The 24544-nt window shown below is 60.5% G+C and overlaps 1 protein-coding gene and 1 long non-coding RNA gene across 11 annotated transcripts; one reads left to right on the top strand and one right to left on the bottom strand.

The window, feature by feature from the left end:
- Positions 1 to 164: 164 nt before the first annotated feature.
- Positions 165 to 23438, top strand: DLG4 (discs large MAGUK scaffold protein 4). 10 transcript variants are annotated; one of them, XM_060647485.3, is made up of 22 exons: positions 165 to 198; positions 374 to 472; positions 744 to 784; positions 9546 to 9710; positions 13121 to 13174; positions 13321 to 13371; positions 13586 to 13710; positions 13809 to 13978; positions 14082 to 14218; positions 14369 to 14513; positions 16858 to 17153; positions 17250 to 17352; positions 17501 to 17615; positions 18761 to 18937; positions 19220 to 19256; positions 19351 to 19378; positions 19507 to 19554; positions 20338 to 20439; positions 20718 to 20890; positions 21793 to 21902; positions 22400 to 22491; positions 22667 to 23438. In XM_060647485.3, exons 1-22 carry the CDS (start codon positions 180 to 182, stop codon positions 22771 to 22773), a joined length of 2394 nt encoding a protein of 797 aa, XP_060503468.1. In that variant the 5' UTR covers positions 165 to 179; the 3' UTR covers positions 22774 to 23438. The 10 variants fall into 10 exon arrangements, with proteins under 10 accessions (XP_060503468.1, XP_060503467.1, XP_060503471.1 ...); XM_060647484.3 differs by having other exon boundaries at positions 13315 to 13371; XM_060647488.3 differs by having other exon boundaries at positions 9546 to 9611; positions 22667 to 23437.
- Positions 786 to 2977, bottom strand: LOC144614388 (uncharacterized). The gene is made up of 3 exons (XR_013552125.2): positions 2733 to 2977; positions 1910 to 2038; positions 786 to 867 (listed from the first exon to the last, which is right to left on the bottom strand). It is a non-coding gene; the product is annotated as an uncharacterized LOC144614388 (long non-coding RNA).
- Positions 23439 to 24544: the final 1106 nt, after the last annotated feature.

Below are 24544 nucleotides of genomic sequence, written 5' to 3'. Positions count from 1 at the left end.
TCGGAAAGTGGAGCAAACTCCCGTCCATGGGTCCGTGGCTCTGGGGAGAGTGGCCAGGGTGTGAAGTTCCAGGAGGAGATAAGATTGCCTCCTTAGGCTAACAGCTGGAACTGGGTGGGGAGAAGGCAGCTCAGCTCCAACCCTGCGGATTAGGGAGATTAAAGTGACAGAAGAGAGAGATGTCCGAGGGACCCAGAGGTGAAAAACGAAAGGCCTGGGGGCTGGAGCTGGTGGGGGCAGGGACTGGGATTTGGGGACCCTTCTCCTGAACCTTCCCATAGAATCTGGGGTGAAAAGGCACAGGCTGGGGAAGGCGAATGTCTTGGTCCCTCTGTGTCTTCCCTGTCCCAACCCCACCCCCATTATTCTCCAGCTCCCCGGTCAGCCCTCTGGCTCCTGGCCCCCCCACTACTGCGGTGGGCACCCCCTCTCCTCACCGTGCTGCACAGTGACCTCTTCCAGGCCTTGCTGGGTGAGTAGCCCCAATCATCTGAGGGGCAGTGTTTGGAAAGGGCTGGCCCGGGCCTGTGAGGGCAATGCCCAAACTTGGGGGCTGGTTGGGGGCGTGGAGATCCCCTTGGTCCAAGCAGGGGTCGGTCGTCCTGACTGTCCCCCATCAAAGTCCAGCAGCCCTGGCTGGAGGAGCTCCTCCCTCACCGGACAGAAGGAGGCCAGAGATGGTGGCAGGGGTGGCCCGGGAGGCAGGGGTGGGGGAGGGTAACTCAGCTCTGTTCTGGTGACAGACATTCTGGACTATTACGAGGCTTGTATCTCAGAGAGCCAGGTAAGGGGGTGAGGTGGGGCCGCTGCCTCAGGGGAGCGGGCAGGGCTGGAGCGAAGACGGCCGATGTTGAAGACTTGGGGGCCCTGGGGACAAAATCCCGAGTCAGGGGTGCAGAGAATGTTCTCTCTCCTACCCTGTGGCCCTTCCTCCTCCCGCTCCCCCCCTTTTCTTTGCCCCAGTTTCAGGCACCAAAGAGTCCAGGACAAAATTACTTTTCAGGCTTCCTCCTGTGAATCCTGAGGGGGAAGTAGCCCCCCAGGGATTCCCTCCTGCCAGCCCCTCCCTCACACCCTGCCCCCGGCCAGGGCCTGGCTCCAGTATTTAAACCAGCATGGGTGCTCCCTCCTCATCATCTCTGCTGTCGGCGCTGGTGCCCGGCCAGGCCTCCATCTTTGCCACAGGGCCTCTCTGCATCTGCTGTTATCTCCTTTCCCATTATCCGGGTTCCTGCCAGCACCGAAGCAGTTAACTCTGCCAAGGCACCCCCCCATTCTCGCTCCTCGCTCCCTCCCTCCCTCCCCCTGCTTCCTCTCTCCTCCTCTCTCCCCTTCCCTCCTCGGCTCCACGGCTCCCTCGGCCGCTGCCGCCTCCGACCCCCCCCACCCCACTCCCCCGCCACGGCCCCTAGCCCCTGGCCGTTAGGCAAGACCCCCCCCTACCCCGGGGCTCCCCGAAATCCAGTTCCCCTCCCCCACCCCAGCTCATGCCCCAGCCCCCGAACTCCGGGGCTGCCAGCCCCCGGTGCCCCCGCCCCTCCTGAGAATCGGGGTGTGCTCCCCAAGCCCCCTCCCCTCCATTGGGGACCCCCTTTTAGGGCCCCCTTCCCCTCCCTCCCACGCTCCCTCCCCTTCCCTTCTCCAACCCCCTCTTTCCCCTCTCACCCCTCCCCCCATCCTGGCCCCCCCTGCAAAAGTGGGGTGCGGAGGGGGGAGGGGTGAGAACCCACGGAGGGGAGGAACGAAACTCCGATGAAGTCAGAGCCCCTTACCCGCCGCCGCGGCCAGCCCCCCCAACATGGACTGTCTCTGTATAGTGACAACCAAGGTAAGCATGATGGGGGGGGGGGGGCTATAAGCTGGGGGGGGGAGGGTATGAGTTTGTGGGGAGGGGTTAGGCAGGCCTAACCTGGGGCTGGGGGCCCAGGAGTGACAGCATCAGAAGATGTATTTGGGGGTCATGATTTAGTTTTGGGGTTCACATCTGAGATAATGCTGGGTTTGGCCACAGGTGCCCCCTGGGGTGATCCCTTTGTACCTGTAGAGAAATGGAAAATTTGGGCTGTCTTGTGGTTTGGGGGGGGCTAGTGGGTTTTGGGGTTCGCCAACGAGGCTTGAGGGAGACTTATTTAAGGAGAAGCCTGGCTCACATGGAAGTCCTGCTCTTGTACATTGGAAGGTGGACTGCATGAGGGGGGGGTCCTCTTCCCTCCTGGGGGACAGACTGGCTTGTAGGTGTCTTGTGCAATTTCAGGGGGCTCTTGGCATGGGGGTAGAAGGTTATTGGTTGTGAGTGCCTGACTGGTCTGGGGGTGTCAGCTGGCGGAGAAGGGGTGGGCCTTCAGGCTATGGAACGAGCATCTTGTGGTGGATGCATTCGGGGGTACTCTCGATTTGAGGGAACCGTCGATGTCGGGTTGGATCGTATGGAATACGGGGAGAGCTGGGAGCTGTCAGAGGGCTAGGGCCTGCCACAGGGCCACCTGAGGGAATGGACCAGGTGAGGTGAGGGTTTGGGGTGCTCCCCTGGGAGGGAGAAGAGGTTGCCAGACCCTGAGGAGGACGACGAGAGCTTTGGGGAGACGGGATTTGAGGAGGGGGACCAGGTGGGTGGTGCAGAATTTGGGGGTGGCCCCGGGCAGGTGCTCAATATCCCTGCCTCCTCCCACACCGTATCCTCCCCGCGTTGGGAGAGAGGGAGAAGAGCAGATTAAGGGGAATGTTCCTCTTACCCCTGACACTTGGGATCGAGGTGGGGGAGGACACCCGGATTTCAGGTTCCCCGGGTGAAAAGGAGTTGGAGCAGGGCAGGCCTGGCAGCCGTGAGGATCGGACGAGGGCGTCCCTGTGGTCCGAGCCTGGAAGGGGCAGATCTTGGATGGGGAGCGTGGGGCAAGCTCCTGGTGGGTGCTGCAATCTACCTAGGTCTTGGCTGGCAGACTCTGGGACTGGCAAGCTGGGTGCCTGGTGTGTGGAGGGAGGCTTGGGCGGGTGGCAGGCAGCTGGGGGTTGGGGGGTGGGACAGGAAGTGGGGGCCGGGAGGCGGGGTCCGGGTGAGTCACAGGCTGGGGAGGGGGTTATATTTAGTGGGAACTGCAGCTTCTCAGGGGAGGGAGCTGAGGACACACATGTTCCCTGCCACAAACTCACACATGTGTGTACACATGCCGTGTGCACGTGTGAGCATGGACGGACGAGACTGGAGGCTGAGGACCTTTAGGTCCGGAGCCCCCACCCCCTCTCCAGAGCTACTTGCTTGTCTGCCTCCCCCCGCCGCCCCTCCTGTGGGCTCCAGGCTTTCTCCCGTGCTGCCGCTTCCCCCGTTCCCTGTGGTTTCGGTGGATTTTTGTGCCTCACTTTCTCTGGCCTGGCCTCCTTTAATGTCTGTCTGATCCTTAGCTTCTCCTGTCTCCTGCCTTCGGCCTGCCCCTCAGCCTTAGGCTCCCTGGCTGTGGTCCTCCGGGTGACAGGTGTACCCAGAAAGCCAGTTGGAATGTGCGGGCCCTGCTTCCAACATGTGAACACACACACACATGTGCGAGCGAGGGTGAGGGGCTTGCCTGCACTGGCAGCTATTCTGGGAGGGGGAGTTGATTCATCTCCCTTCCAGACTCCTACTTCTTCGATGGAGCCCAGAGTGAGCATCCCTGGAGGAAGGAGCCTTGCGCAGAGAGGATCAATCATGCATTTGGGGTTTTACAGAGGCGTGGAGGAGACCCAGAGCTTGCCACATTCCTTGGCCGGAAAACTTGTCAGTCTCGGGAGGACGAGGACTCCAACTCCCATAAGGCCTTGAGGCACAGGAGCCCTCCTGTTAGAGGGCTGCTGTCCGTGGGGCTGTTGGGAGTTGTGGTACATCTCTATCCAGGGCAGCGGAGGGGTAGCCCAGAGGAGCCAGCAGGGGGCACAAGGCGCTTGTTTCCCACCGCCCCCCCCCCCCAGCCCCACCCCCATCGTCCCCCGCTCCCAACATGCTGGGTGGGGTAGGGGGTGCCCAGGCTTTGCGGTGGTTGAGCTTCCCAGCTCCGTTTGAGAGCCCTCCATCTTTCATTGCCTATATTTAGATTCCTGCCGCAGTAGTTGAAGGAACACTTATTTACCATGCGCCAGGCCCTGTGCTTTGTGCTCACTCCGCCTTTAGAGCTATCGCTTAGTCTTACTCCGCGCCGGGGTCTCTGCCGGTGTCTGCCTCTGAGAATCTCTTTCTCCCACTCCGCCCCCGTCCCTCCCCCTTCTCCCCGCGCTGCTGCCGCCGTTGCCATGGCAACCGGCGACGACTGAAGTTGCGTGGCCGACTCGAGGGCCGGGCGAGGGTGTCGGAGGGCGGAGCAGAACAAGTGGGGGAGGGGGGAGAGTGGGAAAAGACCGGGGGTATCGGGCCGGACCCCGGAGGCGAAGCGGTTAAACCCTCCGGGTGGTCCTCATTGGGCAAAGCTGAGATGCCGGGGGCGGGGCACTGTGGCCAAAGGCCTCATTCATTGGCGGACAGGGGCGTGGCGGAGGGACAGTGTGGGCGAGGCCGGGGGAGCGAATGGGCGGGAAGTGGACGGGGGCGTGGTCTCTTGGAGGCAGGTGGGTGGGGTCTGGCTTACTCTATCGAGGGAGGCGGTGGCAGCCCTCGGAATGGGGCGGGGCCCGAGGGCTGGGTAACCTGACCGAAATGAGGGCGGGGCTGACCCGGCAGGGGCGTGGCGTGGTCCCATGCGCCGGAGGGAGACGGGGTTTTGAGGGGCCTGTTGTCTGAGGAACTGCGGGGTGCGGGGGTCTTTGGAAAGGAGAATCCGAAGGCTGGGCGATTGACGTCTCAGTTTTCCTAAGATGGAGGCCTGTTCAGATTTCATCAGAGCACAACCTCCTACCTCAGCTCTCCGTTCCAGGGAGACGGTTGCTAGGCGACAGCAAAGTCCTTGATTGCTGCGTTGCCAGGCAACAGGGAAACGGAAAATGGAGGGAAAAGGAAATGGGGGATGGGGGAGGGTCTTAAGGGGCCACAGCGCCCACTGGTGGAGAAGTAGGACCTGTGCGTTTTCTATTCTAGAAGGAATTTCGAGCTCAGCTCTTCCGTAAGGGCTCCCTCTGAGGATCCAAGCATTCTACCCAGATGCGAAACTAGGGCATTGGGGGTCATCTTGGGGGCGCATCTAACAGATTCCGATAACGGGGAGGGAGGGACATGGGCGAGATTCTAGGGCAGTCTGTCCTCTCTGCCCTGTGTGGGCATTATAGAGAAGCCAGAGAAGCCGATTTGAGGCCACTGCTCAGTGGGCTTTAAGAGTTGGGAAGGTGGGCGTTCAATGGGATAATATTTGTAAAGAGAGGCTTTCAGGTTCAGTTGCTTGGGAGAAAACGGAAACCTCTGAGGCAGTCGTTTTGGGGTGTTGTGGAAGATTTGTGGGTCACTGCAAATTGCAGGCCAGATCTTACTTTGGTGAATATTTTTTAAGGCTTGGGTGTGGGGGGTAGATCTATTTGGGAGCACTCCTGTAGCAATGTTGGAATTCAGAATCATGGAGGTGACGTGAAGACATAGGAAGGGCAGCCAGAGAGAGGAGTGATGTGTGAACTTGAGGGGTGAAGAAAAGGGATAGGGAAAGATCTATTAATTTAAAGGTTTGGGAATAAATTGAAGAGATTACAATGGAATTTGGAGGGCCAGCTTTAAGATACATTAAATACTCCCAGAAATTGGAGTCGGGTGTTTGGTTTTTGTTTTTTTTTTAAAGTGTTTCTTTTTTAAAGTTTATTTATTAAGTGATCTCCACACTTGAAGGGGAGATCACTTGAACTCAAGACTCTGAGACCAAGAGTTGTGTGCTCTTCCCATGGAGCCAGCAGGGCACCCCACTGGTGGTACTGGGGCTGTGCATATTGGAAAATCATGAGTATCTCATTAGATGGAGGGATTTGGACAGGGGACCCCAAAGGAATTTGAGGACTGCTTATTTGGATGTTGACGTCATAGAAAGGGTAATATTTGCACTAATGTCAAGGTCTCCGTTGGTGGGTTGGGGGATATGATTTTAAAAGGGAGGATTTAAACGGTGGTTTAATTTGAGGAGACAGCAGGTGTGGTGTCTGTGGTCCTTAAGCTCCTGAAAAGCATTGTCTGGCTATCAAGTTATGGGGCTGGACTGCTGGTTAGAATAGGAGATATCTTGGCATCTGAGGGGATGCGGTCCCTATTAATAATCCTTGGGGAGGGAGGGGGGTGGGGCTTGTGGGAGGCATTTTAGATCTTGGGGGGTGTGTGTGTGGGGGGGTCCCTCTACGGTGAGAGTGGAGCGCTTCCTCCTTCCTGCACCTTAGGAGTCCAGTAGAGATGAGTGGTCCATGGAGCTTTGGGAGTTTTTAAGGACCTGGTGAATTTAGGGGCAGGAAATTAGATGAGAATTACAGCTATAAGCCGGTAAATTTCAGGAGTGTTTCTGTTGGGGTTCCGAATAGGAGTATACTGTGGAAGGTGAAGTCCACAGAGAAACAGCTGGAACCTGGGAAGTTGATGGCTAAGAGGGTCTCCCCTCACCCCCTCTCTCCCATCGTGACGCTCTCCCGCACTGCGCAGGCGCCTCCCCCCCCCCCCCTCTCCGGCCGCAGCCTCCAGTCGCCGCGTCCGCCGCAGCCCCCGCCCCTCTGCCCCTCCCCCTCCCCCGACCCTGGGACCCTTGCTCTCCCACCCGTCCCCTCCCCTCAGTCCCCCTCCCCTTCTCCATGTCGGCTCGGAACAGATTCGCCTCCATGTGTCTCTGCGTGGTACGTGCCGCGGTACGGGCTCCGGCCCCGCTCCCCTCTTCCCGGACCCCCCAAATCTCAGGGTGCAAGCTTCAAGTGCTGTCGCTCTTACTTCTGCTTGGCGCGGGGTCTCTGGGTTGCAGTGTCTCGCGGACAGGCGCAGTGGGTCGCCCCTCTTATCAACATCCCCCTTTCACTCACACCCCTCTATTTTGGGGGTGCAAGCCTCGGTTCCAGGTCATTCTATGCAACTGGGGCTCCAGTGACGCGAGGGCCAAGGGGAAAGGAACAACAGCGACCCCCAGGCCTTTTCCTTGCCTCTGCCCTAATGTATTGGGGGTTCAGACCTGGTTCCAATACCATCGGAACTGTCGCGGTTGGGGCCCAGAGTTCCAGTAGGGTAAAACAGGGGATCCTCCTTTCCTTCCTGTCCTGCTTTAGTTGTCCTGTAATCTGGGCTTGAGGGGTGCTGCCCCCGACCCCCACCTGCCAGTCTTCAGTTTTGGAATTACTCTCCCCCCCCCCCCCACACCCCTCCAGACGTTTTTTTTTCTTCCCCCCAACCCCTTACTACATGTACAGTACTCTGAAATTTTCCAGGGACCAAACATAGGCCCTAACCTCCTTCAGCCACATTCTGGGGACTTTAGTACCCTTCCCTTGTGCCCTGGGTCCCTCACATTGTCTCCTAATGCAGGGGAGTCTTTCCCTCAGTCCTAGACAGCCCCCACCCCCTGGGGGTAGGGCAGGGAGACGTGTCTGCAGTCTCACTGTGATAAAAACTTCTCTTTGTTTCCTCTCTAGAATAAATGACGAGTTTCTGTGATTCCATTTTCTTTCTGTGCACCCTGACAGTTCTTCACCAGATTCAGGGATCCCCTCTGCGAGGTGGGCTGAAGATGGAGAGGCAGTGGACTCAGACCCTCCCCTGGCTCAGGGAGACTAGAAGCTGCACCCCTGGGCCCTGCCTCATGACCACGCAGGGGATGGGACTCTGGGGAAGTGGACAGGGGAGCTGTTTCTGCCCGTCCCCCCGGACCCCCAGTTCTGGGGCACTGTCCAGGCTGCAGACCACCTTTTCAGGGTGTGGAATGGACAGCCTCTTCCAGGTCGTGGAATTCTGTTATCCAGGATGGCCTAGCCTTTGAGGGGGGCTACGCAGCTTATACCCACCCCCCTCCTTACTTCTCCTTCTCTACACTTTGTGCCCATGGTCTTGAACCCTGGGGGCCAGGATTCTCTCTCCAGGTCTGTGGGCCAGAAAACCGGGTGTATCTTGATGAGCCCCTATTTTCCTTCTCAGAGGTGCTTCATCTCTGGCCTGGGTGGGAGAGGCTTCGTGTTGCCAGCACCGTTTTCCTTCTCCTAGTCTCTTGCTGCGCCCTTAGCCACGGCCAAACTTGGGTTACATCCCCAGAGTTTTCAGAATCCTACTAACAGGCATTGACTTTGATAAGCTGCCTCCAGTTGGATCGTGCCACCGTTGCCCTCCAAATGTTGGGGTACTCAGCTTCTCAGATGCTTTTTTTGAGAGGGGAGTTCTGCCTTCTCTTTTCACCTAGGTGTACTTGGGGGTGGGGTCTTCTGTCTTGTCCCCAGGGAACCCTGCTCTTTCCCCGAGCTTGGGGGGGGGGGGCTCTGCCCCTCTCTGGGGGGCTGTCTCCTGAGGAGTGCGGAGGCAGAGGTGGGTGGACCCAGGCGGGGTCGCTGCCCTTCAGCGCTGTCTCCAGCTGCCCCTTTCCTCTCTCTCTGGCCCCCAGTTAATCTCATTTACTGATGTCCTTGTTAAGCTAGCAGAGGAGGCCGGTGAGATGGCTGGTGGTTGGTTGGGAAGGGACTCGGGGTCATGTTGAGTCTTTCACTCCTAAAGGCCAGAGGGAGACCAGGAATCGACTCTGAGACCCAGCTCCCCGCCTCCTTCCCCCGGTCAGCCAGCCTGGAAGACACCCATTCCTGTCCCCCTCCTGAGCACTACTGCGTCTGTTCCTCCCCCTTCTGCTCCCAGTATATCCGATTAACTGGCTGGGCTACGGGCGTTTGTAGGGATGGGGCCAGACTGGTGGGGGCCCGTGTGCAGACTACTTGGGGAACCAGCTGGGCCAGTGGAGGGGGAGCTGGACCGGGAGCTGGACCAGTTCAGCTTTGTCCTGCCTGGGGGACTGATGCCAAGTACCTGCTAGTTGAAGGGCCTGACTGCAGTCCCTGCCTCTGTCTGGCATGCCAGTGCTGGACAGCCAGTAGCTCTTGGGGTAGAGGCTGCGGTGGGGAGACTGAGGCAGTGAGGGTGGGGTGGGAGTGAGGTGAGACGCCAGGGGCGCGGCAGCTGGAAGATGGACCAGGGAGCTCACAAACCGGGGGAGTGGGGTGAAGACGATGAGGGAGGCAGAGAAGTTGGGGATGGACGTCGAGAATGGGGGTTCGGCGTGTCGGAGGGCTGGCGCAGTGACAGGAACTAGTATCTGAAGGCCTGGGCCAGGCGGGAGAAACGGCGGCCGGAGGAGGGGGTGTGCCGGGTGGAAGGCTCCGGGGACGGGGGGAGGTAGGATTTGGGGTGGGGGGGAGCAGGGGGAGGGGCTGGGATTTGGGCCGAGCCGAGAGGTGGCGGTCCGGGGCGGGAGAGGGGCTGTGGGAGGGTGGAGAGAGGGCAGCCAATGGGCTGGAGGACCGGGAGGGGGAGGAACTGGTCAGGCCCCAGGGCCTTCCGCACCGCACTGGCGTGGGGGTGGGGGGGGGGCGGGAGAGGAGGCGGCCGGGCGGGCGGCCTGGAGCCCGAGGCGCTGGGCCGGCCCCGGTGACGCCTCGGTCCCCATCCCCAGAAATACCGCTACCAAGATGAAGACACGCCCCCTCTGGAGCACAGCCCGGCCCACCTCCCCAACCAGGTAAACGCCCCCGAGCTGGTGCACGTGGCGGAGAGGAACTTGTCCCACCTCGAGGCCGGCCACGGGGTCGTGGGCCACGCCCACCTCTCCCCCCTCAAGGTAGGAGACTCGGGCGGCCCCCTCCCCAGTGCGGCGCTCGGAGCCTCGGAGCCACAAGCACCCCCAAGGGCCGGTAGGGCGAGAGCCGTAGGCGGGAGGAGGCTGGGGCGGGGCGGCTGGGGCCCGGAGAGGGGGCGCTTGGGGGGGGGGGGCCGGAAACACCTTGTCCCCACCGAGGAGAAACAGAGGCCGGACGAGGGGGGGGGGGTGGGCGTAGAGCTTAAGGCCGGCGAGTGCGTGTGTGCGCGTGCCTGCGCGCACGTGTGTTGAGAGGTGTGCGCCCCCAGGACGCCCCCCACCCCGGGCCCTCTTCATTCCTTCACACCCCCACCTCCGTTTCCGTTTTCTGTGTCCTGAGCTCCGTGCGGAGCTCCAGCTGCCCGCATTTGCTCCTGTCCCTTCTCCGCCTCCTCCCCCCACTTCCGGCCTCTGGGCCTGGTTCTGCCTGCGCCCGAGTCTCCAGCCCTTTCCATGTGTCTGGTCGGAGACTCCCAGTCGCGGGGCCTTTCTGCCTCGGTCCCCTGCCCCGGCCTCTGCTCCCCTCCAGGGCTCCCTCCCCTCCTCCCCGCCTCTCCCTCCCGCTGGCTGGCTGGCTGGCTGCTTCTCCAGGATGCTGTCTCTCTCTTCCTCCCACGCACTCTCCTGCTCCCTCCCTGATCCCCAGCTCAGGCCCTCCGCGGGCTCCGTGCTCCTCCTCGGCGGGCCCCGCTCTCCCTCTGGCAGTGACCGTCCCCTAGTCGTCCCTTCTCCCCTTTCCGGCCACCACCGGCCACCACCCTTTTCTTCTTCGAGCCCCTCCCGTCCCCCCATTATATTATCCACGCCCTGTCTTCCCTTCTCCAGTCCCGGGGAGGCCTTGTCTCTGGGACCTCCCCTCCTCCAGGCCAACTATATATCTTCTTCCCCTTCACACCTCTTTTCTGGGGGCACAGGATGGGGAGGGCCGGAGGCCCCAGGCAAGCTGTGACATTGAGGGGAACACCGTGGGGGCAGGGGTGGCCTTCCAGAATCTTGCAGGATGCCCTGGGGAGGGCGAGGCTGGAGACATTTCACCACGAAGTCAGGGAGGAGTTTTCTGAACCTGGAGATGGGGAGGCAGGGAGGGGGCCGCGGTAGGTTCTGGGGTGAGGAAGAGGAGGAAAAGAAAGAGGGTTCTCTGGCCTGTAGCAAAATGGAGAGACCCCAAAAGGGGGAGAGGCCCTGGGGCTGACCGGGTGAGGCTGTGAAATCAGGGCCAAGGCTGAGTCGATGGAGAGGAACAGAAGTCTGGCCCTGGAGGTGAGGAGACAGCACAGAGTATTCCTGTGAAGCGCTGACAGCTGCAAGGAGTGGAGGAAGGCAGACTCGAGTCGCTCTTTGTGGGGTGGGGCCAGGAAGCTCCCTGGGGAGGGGATATGGGGGAGAGGGAGGCGTGCAGGGTGGTAGTGGGCTCAGGTTATCGAGTGTGGGGATCAGGGTGCAGGAAGACAGGGAAGCAGAGGAGAGAGCGCTGGTGGCCCTGAGCCAGCCAGCAGGGGGTGGGGTGGGGGGATCTGGGGACCAGGCCGGAGCCAGGGGGACAGGAAAAGTCTCAATTTGCAGAGATCGAGATCGGGGATGGGCTGAGAACGATGGACTGTGGTTTGGACAGAATGTCCAGGGTCTGAAGCTTGGATAAGGGAGAGTGGATATCTCTGGGGTGTCAGAAGTTAGGGTGCAGGATGAGGGCCGGACACTGAGCAGGAGGGCTGGTGGGGGTTGGGGTTGGGGGTGGGAGGGAAGCGGTGGCGCTGGATAAGGACTGAAAGCCCGTGGAGGGCCAAGGCTGGGTCGGGAGATGGAAACGGAAGGTGGGGCAGGGATATGGGTGCAGGGTGTGGGCTGCTGTAGAGGGAGGGGTGGGAAGCAGAGGCAGGTGGCCAAGGAGGAGGGATGGGGCCTGGGGAAGGAGGTTTTAGGACAAGGATGGGGTGGGGACGGAGGACAGCCTTGTGGAGGGGATTTTGGCCGTGGCTATTGGTTGGATAACAGCATTTGCTGGGATTTGAAGGGTCGGAGGTTGGCGGTGTTAATGGATTTGCGGGTATGAAATCTATTGCAGAGCTTGCGAAGAAGCCTGTAGTGTTGAGAAATAGCAGGAGAGAGCAGGGGCCCTTTGGGGGGGGGGGATCGAGGAGTTTGGGGAATCCGTGATGACTGCCTCGCGCTTCGTAGGCTCCAAATAAATATTTGTTTGAGGAGGAGATAGGTTGGGGACCCCGGAAGGAAGCTCTTGGCCTCCTCTCCCATTGCCATGGAGACGGGGTTTCGGTTGCCCTGGCAATTGGGGAAGCCCCTAGGACCGGCCTAAAGCTGGCCCCGCCCCAGAGTCTAGAGACCCTGCCGCGTCGAGGCGACTGACGTCAGGACCTGGGTACGCCCACTTTAACCCTTTCCGGAATGGAGGTTGGGGTGGGGGGAGTAGATGAGAAGATAGGACCCGGATGTCTTTCACCACTCCCCCTTCCTGACGTCTTTTGCACTGCGTAGGGTGAGGGGCGTACAAGAGGGAGAACGGGGCCCTTCAGGACGCGCTGCACCCACAAACCTCTTCAGCCTGGACTTCTCTGCCCTGGCTGCCGGGGGGCGGGGCCCCGGGTAGGAGAGGCGGGGCTAGCGGATCCCCTCTGCCTTTGGGAGTCTGATCGCTCCTAGGCCACGCCCATCTCCCGCCCCCCACTCCACCCCCACCCCCGTTGTCCTGGCGACAGGGCCTTCTGGAGGTGGGTCTCCCCAGGCCTTGGCTGGGCTTAGATACCATCGCTAGGCAACAGAGTCCTTAGAGGAAGGGGTGGATTGGATGGCGGGGGGGGGGGGGGGGGGGTGAGGAGGGAGGGGCTTGCAGCTGGGGGAACCCCGGATTCCCGGGACCCGGGGTTTAGGGCAAATGTGTGGGAAGGTGAGGGGCAGATCTGAGGGAGGGTTCTCAAGGCTCCTGGGTGCATATGGGCCGACAAGGGACAGGGATGGGGGGCAGGCCCCGGGGGGGGGGGGGACGCGTAAGCACTGGGGTGTATGTGTAGCGCATAAGGCAGTAGCTTCCCGTGGTGTTACATCCGGTGAGAAGCTCCCCCTTTCGCCTGCCCCCCCCACTCTTTACCACCTGCTGCTCCCCCATCTGGTTGTCTCTCCCTCCCTTCCCGCTTCTCAGACACCTCCTTCCACATTCAGGGGGGCCCGGGCCCAGGCAGCGTTAGGGCCGTGCACGTGTGCGTGTGTGTGCGCGCGTGTGTGCGCGCGATACGGGTTGAGCTGGGGCCTCGAGGGGTTCAAGAGCAGGCTTGGTTCAAGAGGGGACCCCGAACCGGTAGCCAGGCAGGTGGGACCCTCGATGACAGGCTTCCTCTTGAGCCAAGGCTCAGGCAGCTTTTCATCTCCTTTTCCCCTCACAGGCCAATTCTCCTCCTGTGATTGTCAACACAGACACCCTAGAAGCCCCGGGATATGTGAGTTGTTTAGATTTTGGGGCCACTGCAGAAGGATGGAGGGAGAGCGGGAGGGCCTGGGCCCCAGCAGCAGGGGAGGGGTCGGTGCTCAGGTCGGAATGTCCGGCTCACTGGTGTTGTGTTTCTGGTCCGTGCTGGAGTTGCAGGTGAACGGGACGGAGGGGGAAATGGAATACGAGGAGATCACATTGGAAAGGGTGAGCAGGCTCCCCCGCCCCCCGCCCTGAGGTCCCCCCCAGCTCCCTGTCACGCTTCTCTCTGTGCCTGTGTGTACTAGGTGGCCAGTCCCTTAGTCTCGTCCCTTCCTGCTCCCGTCACGGCGCCTTGGCCCACGCCCCCGCCCGAGTCCGAGCCGCCTTGCCCGGAGCGGGCCGCCGGGAGGGCTGACGCTCCTCCCCTCCTTCTGCCCAGGGCAACTCAGGTCTGGGCTTCAGCATCGCAGGCGGCACCGACAACCCACACATTGGTGACGACCCGTCCATCTTCATCACCAAGATCATTCCTGGCGGGGCCGCGGCCCAGGACGGCCGCCTCAGGTGGGGAGGGGACACAGGGCCTAGGGTGCCGGTTCCCTCGAGAGGGAGGGCTAGGGCAGCAGGAAGCTCCTGGCTCAGGCCAACCTCGCTGCCTCCAGGGTCAACGATAGCATCTTGTTTGTGAATGAGGTGGACGTGCGGGAGGTGACCCACTCAGCCGCGGTGGAGGCCCTCAAGGAGGCGGGCTCCATTGTCCGCCTCTACGTCATGCGGCGGAAGCCTCCAGCTGAGAAGCTTATGGAGATCAAACTCATCAAGGGGCCTAAAGGTAGTGACCCGTTGTGTCTCCACCCCCATCCCGACCGTCCCCCGCCCCAACGCCGGCTCCCCAGCCAACCTGGACGTCCACCTCTGTCCTCCCCTCCATCCAGGTCTTGGCTTCAGCATCGCAGGGGGCGTAGGGAACCAACACATCCCCGGAGATAACAGCATCTATGTGACAAAGATCATCGAAGGGGGTGCCGCCCACAAGGACGGGAGGCTGCAGATCGGGGACAAGATTCTAGCGGTGAGGACCCTTGTCACTTTTCCAGCCCACACTTGGGTCTCGCCTCCTGGCCCCCCGGGAAGGCCCCGTCCTCCTTGGCACCTCTCCCACGGTGTTGTCTGTCTTGGGGCTGTTTCTGGCTCTGTCTGAGCTCTCCTTCCTTGGCCCCAGGTCAACAGTGTGGGGCTGGAGGACGTCATGCATGAGGACGCCGTGGCAGCCCTGAAGAACACGTATGACGTTGTCTACCTGAAGGTGGCCAAGCCCAGCAATGCCTACCTGAGTGACAGCTACGCTCCCCCAGACATCACAACCTGTGAGAACCCTCCAAACCTCAAAGCCTCCCATGACCCATCCCAGTTACCCCCAGGACCCATCCCAGTTACCCCCATGACATCCCAGTGAGTGTTCCTCTTCAGATGCTCCCCACAAAATAGAAACAATGTCTCTTCTTCTGCGGTCCGAGAGTAGGTGAAAAAAATCAGTTACCGTACAAGACCTAGAAAAGCTTGTCGACAGTCTCTCCCCCAGAAGGCACAAGGCCCAGATGGTTTTGTAGCTAATTTCTCTCAAATCTTCAAGGAATAGATCATTCTTCTGCTCCTTCTGAGCGTGAGGACAGATAAAAAGGTTCACGTTTCATTTTATGAGGGCGTTTCAAAGGGTCCCAAAGATAACATAAAAGAGGGAAACTCAACGCCAATTTTGCTTCTGAATAGAGAGGGAAAACTTTGTAGGAACATAGTCGCAGACCAAATACAGCAGCCAATGAAGGGAATAACATCGTCACAAAGTAGGGTTTTTTTTTTTTCCAAGAAACTAAAAGCACTTCTGTATTGGGAGACCTCTTAATACGATTCATCGTATTAAACAACGGACAGAAAGCGTTAAGGTCATTTGAAATTGATGCGGGAAAAGACGTTGATGAAATTCAACATCCGTTTTCACACGAAAACTTAGTAAACTAAGGACACAGGAGTTTTCTTTCACGTGATGAAGAGTAGTTCTCCTCCCAAGAGGAACCTTGGCTCCTTGGAGAAAGGGCCTGTTCCAGATCCTGTGCCGGAAATGCACAAAAGGAGTTTGTAACATCTTACAGGCTAGAGAAACAGTAAAGCTACCCAGGACTCTAGGGCGTGTTATCGACGCAGAAGGGGCTCCCACTGGTTATTCAATCAAAACTTCTCAAATAGGTGGAGGTCCATGAGATCATAATGATGCTTAAGAATAATTGGGCACCTTTGGAGGATGCTAGGGGCCCATTCGTAATGAAAACCGGCAAATGCGGGGACAGGGTCAGGTCCTGTACAAACTGTACCTCAGGATCACCAAATGGTTGATATGGGAGAGTTCTTTTTTATTTTTATTTTTATTTATTTTTTTAATTTTATTTAAATGTTTATTTTTGTTTTTGAGAGAGAGACAGAGAGAGCATGAGCAGGGGAGGGGCAGAGAGAGAGGGAGACACAGAATCTGAGGCAGGCCCCAGGCTCCGAGCTGTCAGCACAGAGCCCGACGCGGGGCTCGAGCCCACAAACTGTCAGAAAGTTCTTTTTTATCAAATCATTCCCACCGATAAGTGCTTCTTCTTCCAAAAAAAAAGAGTAGAATATTCTATTTTGCAATCCCCAGTGAAATATCACTGGGTTCTGAGCTATCAGAAGGAGGCAGCGGTCCTCAGTGGCCACTAAAGCTCTTAGGTGAGAGCATAGAAATGGGTGGGTCAGCCCACGACAGCTGAACCTGCCAGTCAGTCTTACCTAAGGCGACCAGACATTCTTGCATCCCGTTGTGGTCTGGTGGAAAGTACGTAGTGTCACCTATGCACAAAATTGAACTTGAGTTTGACAAAGCCTCTAGATCGAATGGGGGATTCTAGAGGAATGGGGCAGAAATACACAGTAACAGCCCAAAGATGGAAGTGATGATTTCCCCCTTAGAATTTCCCCAGTCGGGGGTGCGCCCGGGTGGCTCCGTCGGTTAAGCGTCCGACTGTCTGTCCGACTTCGGCTCAGGTCATGATCTCACGGTTCGTGGGTTCCAGCCCCACGTCGGGCTCTGTGCTGACGGCTGGGAGCCTGGGGCGCGTTTCGGATTCCGTATCTCCCTCTCTGCCCCGGCCCTGCGCACGCTCTCTGTCTTTCTCTCTCAAAAATAAATAAAAATACAACACTTAAAAAAAATTTAAAAAACTGAAAAAGAATTTTTCCCGTAGAAAGTGGGAAATTCTATCAGACAAATGACCTAGTTTTCCCGACCAATGGATAGCCAAGAGCAGGAAAAAGCGGAGAGGGGCAGGGGGGGACTTTTATAGACTGAGAGATCTGAGGAAACCCAGCACCCACGAGGAAGCCCCCAAAAGCCTGGTGCTAATATTCCCCTCCACTCGGCCACCCCTGGCGTACAGAGGACATATAACCTTCAACTCGATGACCCCCCCCCCCCCCCACCGTCCCTCGGGAGGACCAGCCCTTCATGTGGCCTGTGCACTCCCGCCCCCCAACACTGCTGGGATCTGACGCCCCCCTCACACCGCCCTACTATCTGGCGGAGAAATGCCTCCGTCACCCGAGTCTGGCTCTCCTGGTTCCCTGGGGTGGAGGTGGGGCGGCCGTGGGTCCTGCCCGCAGCGCCCTCACCCCTTCTCCCACATCTTTCAGCTTATTCCCAGCACCTGGACAACGAGATTAGTCACAGCAGCTACCTGGGTACCGACTACCCCACAGCCATGACCCCCACCTCCCCTCGGCGTTACTCCCCGGTGGCCAAGGACCTGCTGGGGGAGGAAGACGTTCCCCGGGAACCGAGGCGCATAGTGATCCACCGGGGCTCCACGGGCCTGGGCTTCAACATTGTGGGTGGCGAGGACGGTGAGGGCATCTTTATCTCCTTCATCCTGGCCGGTGGCCCTGCGGACCTCAGCGGGGAGCTGCGGAAGGGGGACCAGATCCTCTCGGTGAGGGAAGGCCGGGCCCTGCCCACACCCCTCCTCTACTCCGGGGCTGGGGCCTGGTCCCTGTCCCCGGCGACTCACCCTCCGCGCTGTCTCTAGGTGAACGGTGTTGACCTCCGCAGTGCCAGCCATGAGCAGGCTGCCATTGCCTTGAAGAACGCGGGCCAGACGGTCACCATCATCGCTCAGTATAAACCAGAAGGTACCCGGCCCGAAGCTCCCCGCGTCGTGAGCTGAGAGGGTCCTCAGAGCCCGGTCTCCTCAGCTGGTGGCTCCAGTGGGGGCAAGGGAGGGCGGCGGAAGCGCTCCGGTGGGGCCAGAGCTCAGGAACCTTCTCGTCCTTTTCTCAGAGTACAGCCGATTCGAGGCCAAGATCCACGACCTTCGGGAACAGCTCATGAACAGCAGCCTGGGCTCAGGGACCGCCTCCCTGCGGAGCAACCCCAAAAGGGGTTTCTACATCAGGTCGGATGCGCCTCTCTGTTCTGGGTCTCCCCCCCGCCCGCCCCAGCTCTTGGCCCTGAACCCTGCCTGGCTCCCCCCCAACCCCTTCCCGGGCCTGACGCCCAGCCGCCGTTCATGGGCCCCGCTGCTCAGGTCAGCACTGGGAAATAGTATCAACTGGAAAATAGTGTCTGCCTCAAGTGTCCCTACTGCCCGGCAGGGTGGGGAGGGGGATGCCTCTCGGCTGTTTGGAATGTTGCCCCCGCCTGCAGGGGAGGGGGTCACAGCTCTCCTGCTCCTGGGGCATCAGCTCTGTGGCCCCTGCCTCTCTCTCCCCACTCTCTCCCTCGGGGCTCCCGTCCGCTCTGGCCCCACCTCTTCCTGGAGGTCCAGATCTGCGTTTCTGGCCATCTGCTTTCTGGACGCGTCCACTGGGGTGTCCCACAGGCATCTCGCACTCGACACATCCCGCACTGAGCTCATTGCTTTCCCTCGTGTCCTTGAGCCCTTTATCTTGCTGAACCAGTGTTTCCTCCCTCGCTAACCGGCACCGCCACCCGCTCAGACTTTGCTCGGCCCTTCCCTCCCCGCTGGGGTCCAGTGGGCTCCTGGGGGCGGTCTGCTGTGGCTCCCAGGTGCCTCCAGGTGGTCCCAGAGCCTCTTCCATTTGGTCCCCTTCGGTCCCATTCTCGTGCTCTGTCTTTGCTGCCTCCATGGTCCGGCCCTCCCTTGGCTGGACCCCGGGGTCATGACGTAACTGACGGGAATTTGGTACTGATGGGGATAGGCAGGGTTAGCAAAGAGTAGCCTTGTCCCTTCTTCTGAATTTGAGCACATTCCGGGTTACCTCCCTGACTGTCCCGTGCATGCGTCCTGCAGACTGCGTTCTTGGGAGGGCGGTGTTCTAGATCTTGCTATAGAAGTTGCACGGGATCCAGAGCCTGTCTGATCTCTGGCACAGTGCAGACCGAGTGGCGTTTAGTGGTTGTGATTGTGCGTCACAGTAGAGCATTTGCTCCCCACACGGTGGGCGGGGGGGGGCTCCTCGGGGTCCGTGGCCCCTGCGGGAGGGCCGTGAATGGCCACACTTTGCCAGAAGGCCTGGCTGGGTGTCGGGGCGCCAGAGAGCTCAGGCGGTGTCTGACCGACGGCCACCCGCCCTGCAGGGCCCTGTTTGATTACGACAAGACCAAGGACTGTGGCTTCCTGAGCCAGGCCCTGAGCTTCCGTTTTGGGGACGTGCTGCACGTGCTCGACGCCAGTGACGAGGAGTGGTGGCAGGCACGGCGGGTCCACCCCGACAGCGAGGCCGATGACATCGGCTTCATCCCCAGCAAACGGCGGTGAGGCTCCCGGGGCCTGCAGCCTTCCTGCCACTGGGGCTCCAGTCCCAGGGGTCCCCGGGCGGACAGCAGAGGCCACGGGCCTGCCCTCTGACCCCTCGGAGGCCTGTCTGCTGGGCAGCCTCCCTCCCGTGAGCCTCTGGAGTAGACGTGTCATTGAGGAGTACTGGGGCCCAGGGGCCGCCGGGAGGTGGTGTTATCAGCTGGGCCGGGGGAGGGGAGGGCTCTAGGGCCCCTCAGTGGCCATTCCCCTACCCTCCCATCCCCCCATGTCCCCCACAGGGTCGAACGACGGGAGTGGTCAAGGTTAAAGGCCAAGGTAGGTGGGGGAGCGAGCTCGGGTGGAGGAGCGGGGGACTCGGGGCTGAAGCCCACCAAGCACGTGGCCCACTCTTTCTGTTCTTCCTCTGTAGGATTGGGGCTCCAGCTCTGGATCACAGGGTAGGTAGGGTCAGCTTGCGAAGCGGGGGTGAGGGAGCCCTGAGCTTCTCTTGACATCTCAGGAAGGCCACATGGGGCCCCAAGATCCCTGTCTCCCAGCCCCTCGCAGACGCCCTGCCTCCCACTAGGTCGAGAAGACTCCGTTCTGAGCTATGAGACGGTGACGCAGATGGAAGGTGAGTCCTGGCCCGACCCCGGTCCCCAGGCCCAGCTGCTCCCCAGCTGCTCCCCAGCCCGGCTGCTCCCCAGCCCAGCTGCTCCCAGCCTGGCTGCTCCCCAGCTGCTCCCCAGCCCGGCTGTTCCCCGGCCCAGCTGCTCCCTTGCCCAGCTGCTCCCTGGCCCAGCTGCTCCCTGGCCCAGTTGCTCCCCAGCCCGGCTGCTCCCCAGCTGCTCCCCGGCCCAGCTGCTCTACAGCCCGGCTGCTCCGCAGCTGCTCCCCAGCTGCTCCCCAGCCCAGCTGTTCCCTGGCCCAGCTGCTCCCCGGCCCAGCTGCTCCCCGGCCCAGCTGCTCCCCAGCTGCTCCCTGGCCCAGCTGCTCCCCAGCCCGGCTGTTCCCCGGCCCAGCTGCTGCCCAGCTGCTCCCTGGCCCAGCTGCTCCCCGGCCCAGCTGCTCCCCAGCTGCTCCCTGGCCCAGCTGCTTCCCAGCCCAGCTGCTTCCCAGCCCGGCTGCTCCCCAGCTGCTTCCCAGCTGCTCCCCAGCCCAGCTGTTCCCCGGCCCAGCTGCTCCCCAGCTGCTCCCTGGCCCAGCTGCTTCCCAGCCCAGCTGCTTCCCAGCCGGCTGCTCCCCAGCTGCTTCCCAGCTGCTCCCCAGCCCAGCTGTTCCCCGGCCCAGCTGCTCCCCAGCCCGGCTGCTCCCCAGCTGCTCCCCAGCTGCTCCCTGCCTCTGCCCCCCAGCCCCGGCCCCCAGCCCCGGCTGCTCCCCACTCTGCCCCCAGCCTGAGCTGGCTCTCTGTCCTCAGTGCACTATGCTCGCCCCATCATCATCCTTGGGCCCACCAAGGACCGAGCCAATGATGACCTTCTGTCCGAGTTCCCCGACAAGTTCGGATCCTGTGTTCCCCGTGAGCGCTGGGGCCCTGGGGTGGGGAAGGGAGAGGGGGCGGGGCCCACGGCATTGGGGTGCAGGAGGACACAGGGATTCTCAGAGAAGGGGTGCTTCTCATCCGCTCTGCTGCCCCATTTGGAGACCTGGGGGCCCTGGAAGGGGTGTGGGGGAGGTGGCCCAGCCCCTCCGAGTCTCGGTCTCACCAGCAGCCCCCTTGCGCGGTTTGATGTAGGCAGGCTTTAAGCTAGAGGGACGGTGGTTAGATCTTTGGGGGGCGGGGTGACTTCCTGGCAGATACGACGCGGCCCAAGCGGGAGTATGAGATAGATGGCCGGGATTACCACTTCGTGTCCTCCCGGGAAAAAATGGAGAAGGACATTCAGGCGCACAAGTTCATCGAGGCCGGCCAGTACAACAGCCACCTATATGGAACGAGCGTCCAGTCCGTGCGGGAGGTGGCCGAGCAGGTAGGACCTGCGGGCACCCGGCCTCTTCCTCCTCCCCCGCCCACCCCATGGCCTCCCCCCAGCTCTCTCTAACTCTCTCTCTCTCTCTGTCTCTTTCCCTGCTGGGTCTCCACTCCCTCCTCCGCCTCCTTCTCCTCTCGGGCAACTCTGTCTGACTGCCTGCTCCCCCTGCCTCCCTCCCTCTCTGCCTGACCCCAAACTCTTCTCCGCCATCTGTCCCCTCTCCCCGCTTCCCTCGTCCCTGCCCCACTTCTCCTCTCTTCCTGTGGCCTTGCCCTTGGTGGCTTGGCCTTCCCACCTTGGTGCCCTCCCTCTGTCTGGCTCCCCTGTGGCCCTCTGGCCTTGCCTGTTCCTGGGGTCTCCACCCCCCTCTCCCACTCCCCTGCCACCTCCTTTTCCCTACTGCCCCCCACTCTGCCCTCTCTCCCTCCACGGCTCCTTTCTCCATCTGCCTCTTCTCCCTCCCACCTGTCTCTCCTTGTTTCTTCCATCTGTCTGCCCCCCCATCCTACTTCCCTTCTCCCCCTTCCTCTCTCCTGCTCCTGCCCTCAACCCCTCCACCCTGTTCACTGTTGCCCCTCTGGCCTTGCTCTGCCCCGTCTTTTGGGTCCCCTTCCTGCCCGTGCCTCACCCCTCCCTCATGACCTCCAATCCTCTCCTCCTGTGCTGGCTTCTTCCCTTGCTCTCCATCTGCCCCTTCCTCTTTCTCTCTGTCTTTAACTCTGTTCTCACCTCCTTCCCACCTTGACTCTCTGGCCACGTGTCTTTTGACATCCCTGTCACCTCCTTTTGGCCAATCTCCCATCCCCCACCTTTCCACTTACCGCGTCCTGTCCTGGCACCTCTGTCCGTCCTTTCCTGCCACCTGCTGGTCCCCCTCCGCCCCCCCTGCCTGCCCCCAGGGGAAGCACTGCATCCTCGATGTCTCGGCCAATGCCGTGCGGCGGCTGCAGGCGGCCCACCTGCACCCCATCGCCATCTTCATTCGCCCCCGCTCCCTGGAGAATGTGCTGTGAGTATGGTCTTGGGGGGGGAGGGGCCTCCCCTCAGCGCCCCCCGCATCTGTGGCCCTGGGCCAGTGTCAGACTCTCCCCTCAGAACCTTGGACAGCAGCCCCAGCCGCCCTCCAAGGGGACCAGGCCTGTCCCTTCCTCTCCAGCCTCGGCTCGGCCAGGCTGCAACTCCCGGCAGCCCCTGGGGCATGCACCTGCTGGCCGAGCAGGGCCCCTGGGGCTGTCGGGAGTTAGAGTCTGAGCCCCTTCACTGGGGCTGAAGGGCCGGAAGGATGAGGCTCTGGAGAGGTTCCCGGAGTGGCCGCACCCGGCCGGGGTGGGTCGCGCAGTGGGGTGGGGGTTCGTTGGTGGCCCCGGAGACGACACGGGGAGTTGTGTCTTTCGCTGCGTGCTCCAAATCAGAAAACACTGGTTGCGACTGAACTTGCCGGGACGGAGGAGGTACGAGGTGGGGCGGGACCCGTGCTCAGATCTGCGTCTCCCTCGCTCTCCACAGAGAGATTAATAAGCGGATCACAGAGGAACAAGCTCGCAAAGCCTTCGACAGAGCCACCAAGCTGGAGCAGGAATTCACAGAGTGCTTCTCAGGTGAGGCTGTGGCCCTTGCTCAGATCCCAGGCCGGTGCCGCGCCCGGCGGACGGTTGAGAAAGGCAGCCTCCCTGGGTGGGGGGCAGCCCCACCGCTCGGGGTTTGGAGAGTTAGAGAAAGGGACCCCTCCCTCGCTCTGGCCTCATTCCCCGTCCCCCCCCACCGTCCCCCCAGCCATCGTGGAGGGCGACAGCTTTGAGGAGATCTACCACAAGGTGAAGCGTGTCATCGAGGACCTCTCAGGCCCCTACATCTGGGTCCCAGCCCGAGAGAGACTCTGACTCCCGCCCTGGTGTGGCCTGAACTCGCCCTGTCTCCGGCCCCCGGGCCCTTGGTCTGGACTGAATTGCCCAAGCCCTGCGCACCCCCTGGCCTCCCTCCCGTCCCTTCTTATTTATTTCCTTTCTAACCGGATCCAGCCCTGGAGGGGGGACACTCCCCTGCATGTAACCCCGCACCCCAGAACTGGGCTCCTGAACCCCAGGAACCTGGGGTCTGGGGAGGAGCCGGGCTCCTGGTCCCGAGCCCGTGCTCCGTAGGACCCTAGCCCCTGCCCGCCCCCGACGCACACACACACCCACCGGGGGCCGCCTGCCCTCCCCCATCTTCTCCCACACACATTCCAGAAGTCAGGGCCCCCTCAAGGAGCACCCCGCTGCAGGGATGCAGGGCCACAGGCCTCCTCTCTCTCCTGAGGCCAGGTCTGGGGTCACCCCTGCCCCCATCATAACTCCCCATGTCCCTTGGTTTCGCATTTAGTTTTTCCCATTTTTTTTTTCTTCTCAAAGGTGGTTTTTTGGGGGGATAAGTGGGGGGACTCTACTGTGGGCCCCCTGCCTTCCACATGCCCCCCACCTTTTTTTCTTTGCCGGTTTGCATGAGTGGAAGGTCTAACTGTGGCTTTTTTTTTTTTTTCCTGGATTTTTTTTTTTTTTTCTGGGGGGGAAAGGGGAGGGATGGGTTTAGGGAGTGGGAATGTGGGGGGTGGGGCCGGGGTTGGGGGTCGGGAGCCAGGGGAAGACTGGAAATGCTGCCGCCTTCTGCAATTTATTTATTTTTTTCTTTTGAGAGAGTGAACGGAAGAGACAGATACTTGAAACCTGGTGTGTGGCCTGCTTATTTGGGAACCGGGTGAGGAGGGAGACAGGGTGGGAGCGTATGGAAGGGTCTGGTAGTCAGAGCTATCTTCGTGTCAACCCAGAGAGGGGACAGTGGCCTGGAGGGGGCCTTGGAGGGAAGCTGAAATCAGGGACGGTGGGTCAGCAGTGAAGTAGGGGCCTGGGAGGGGCTGGAGGCATGGTGCAGTCACCGAAAGACCCAGAACGAGGAAGCCAGACCGGCGTAGGTCCCTGCCGACTTAGCCCAGCCCTGATCACTCTCCTGGTCCTGCTGGACAGCAAAACACTCCGTAAAGGAAAACACGGAGGCAAGTTTCTTGGTTTGTGTTCAGAGCGTTCTGGACAGAGCTGGGCTCTGGCCATGATGTTTACAGAGGTTTGCTAGTAAGAAATACTGTGTAAATATTCATTTATTGGATTTCTTTATGCCCCACCTCTAGGAAAATGGGACCTTGATACCAAAGATTTAATTAAAAAAAAAAAAAGAAATGAAAAACAGGTGCAGTAGCTATGTAGCTATGAGAGTAAATATGACCTCTGAGCTTCCTGGTAGCCAGGGCAAAAAGGGAAATGGTCCATTACCGAGTTCTTTATTCTAAAGGAGAAAAAAATTGTGGTTCTTTAGGGAGTCAGATTTTCTCGACCGTGTCTTGCTGCAGCTTCTCAGATGCTGCTGTGCACAGTGTCACATCTCAGCTTTTCTTCTGCCCACCGTTCATGGGCCTGACAGGTTCCCACCACGAGGGCCTCCGCTGCAGCATAGATGAGCCGTCGCTGGCACCAGCTGTGATCCTGCCCCTTTCCCCCTCTGATTCAGGGGCCCCACGGGAGAAGGCTGAGGTGGAGGGTGCTAAGAGTTGAGATGGTTAAGCCCTAAACGGTGCAGAGGGCAGTTCTGGTCGCCCCCGGTGACAGAAGTTAAGCGTTGGATGCA

Source organism: Panthera onca, chromosome E1 (genome assembly GCF_046562875.1).
Source record: "Panthera onca isolate mPanOnc1 chromosome E1, mPanOnc1 haplotype 2, whole genome shotgun sequence".
In the NCBI taxonomy this organism is placed as follows: domain Eukaryota; kingdom Metazoa; phylum Chordata; class Mammalia; order Carnivora; family Felidae; genus Panthera; species Panthera onca.
Note: the sequence above shows the minus strand (reverse complement) of the source record. Positions and strands in the feature narration are given on the sequence as shown.

Coding starts and splice junctions, on each gene's coding strand:
- DLG4 (XM_060647484.3), top strand. Junction 473..743: donor CCTCTTCCAGGCCTTGCTGG/GTGAGTAGCCCC, acceptor TTCTGGTGACAG/ACATTCTGGACTATTACGAG. Junction 9,711..13,120: donor CCCACCTCTCCCCCCTCAAG/GTAGGAGACTCG, acceptor TTCCCCTCACAG/GCCAATTCTCCTCCTGTGAT.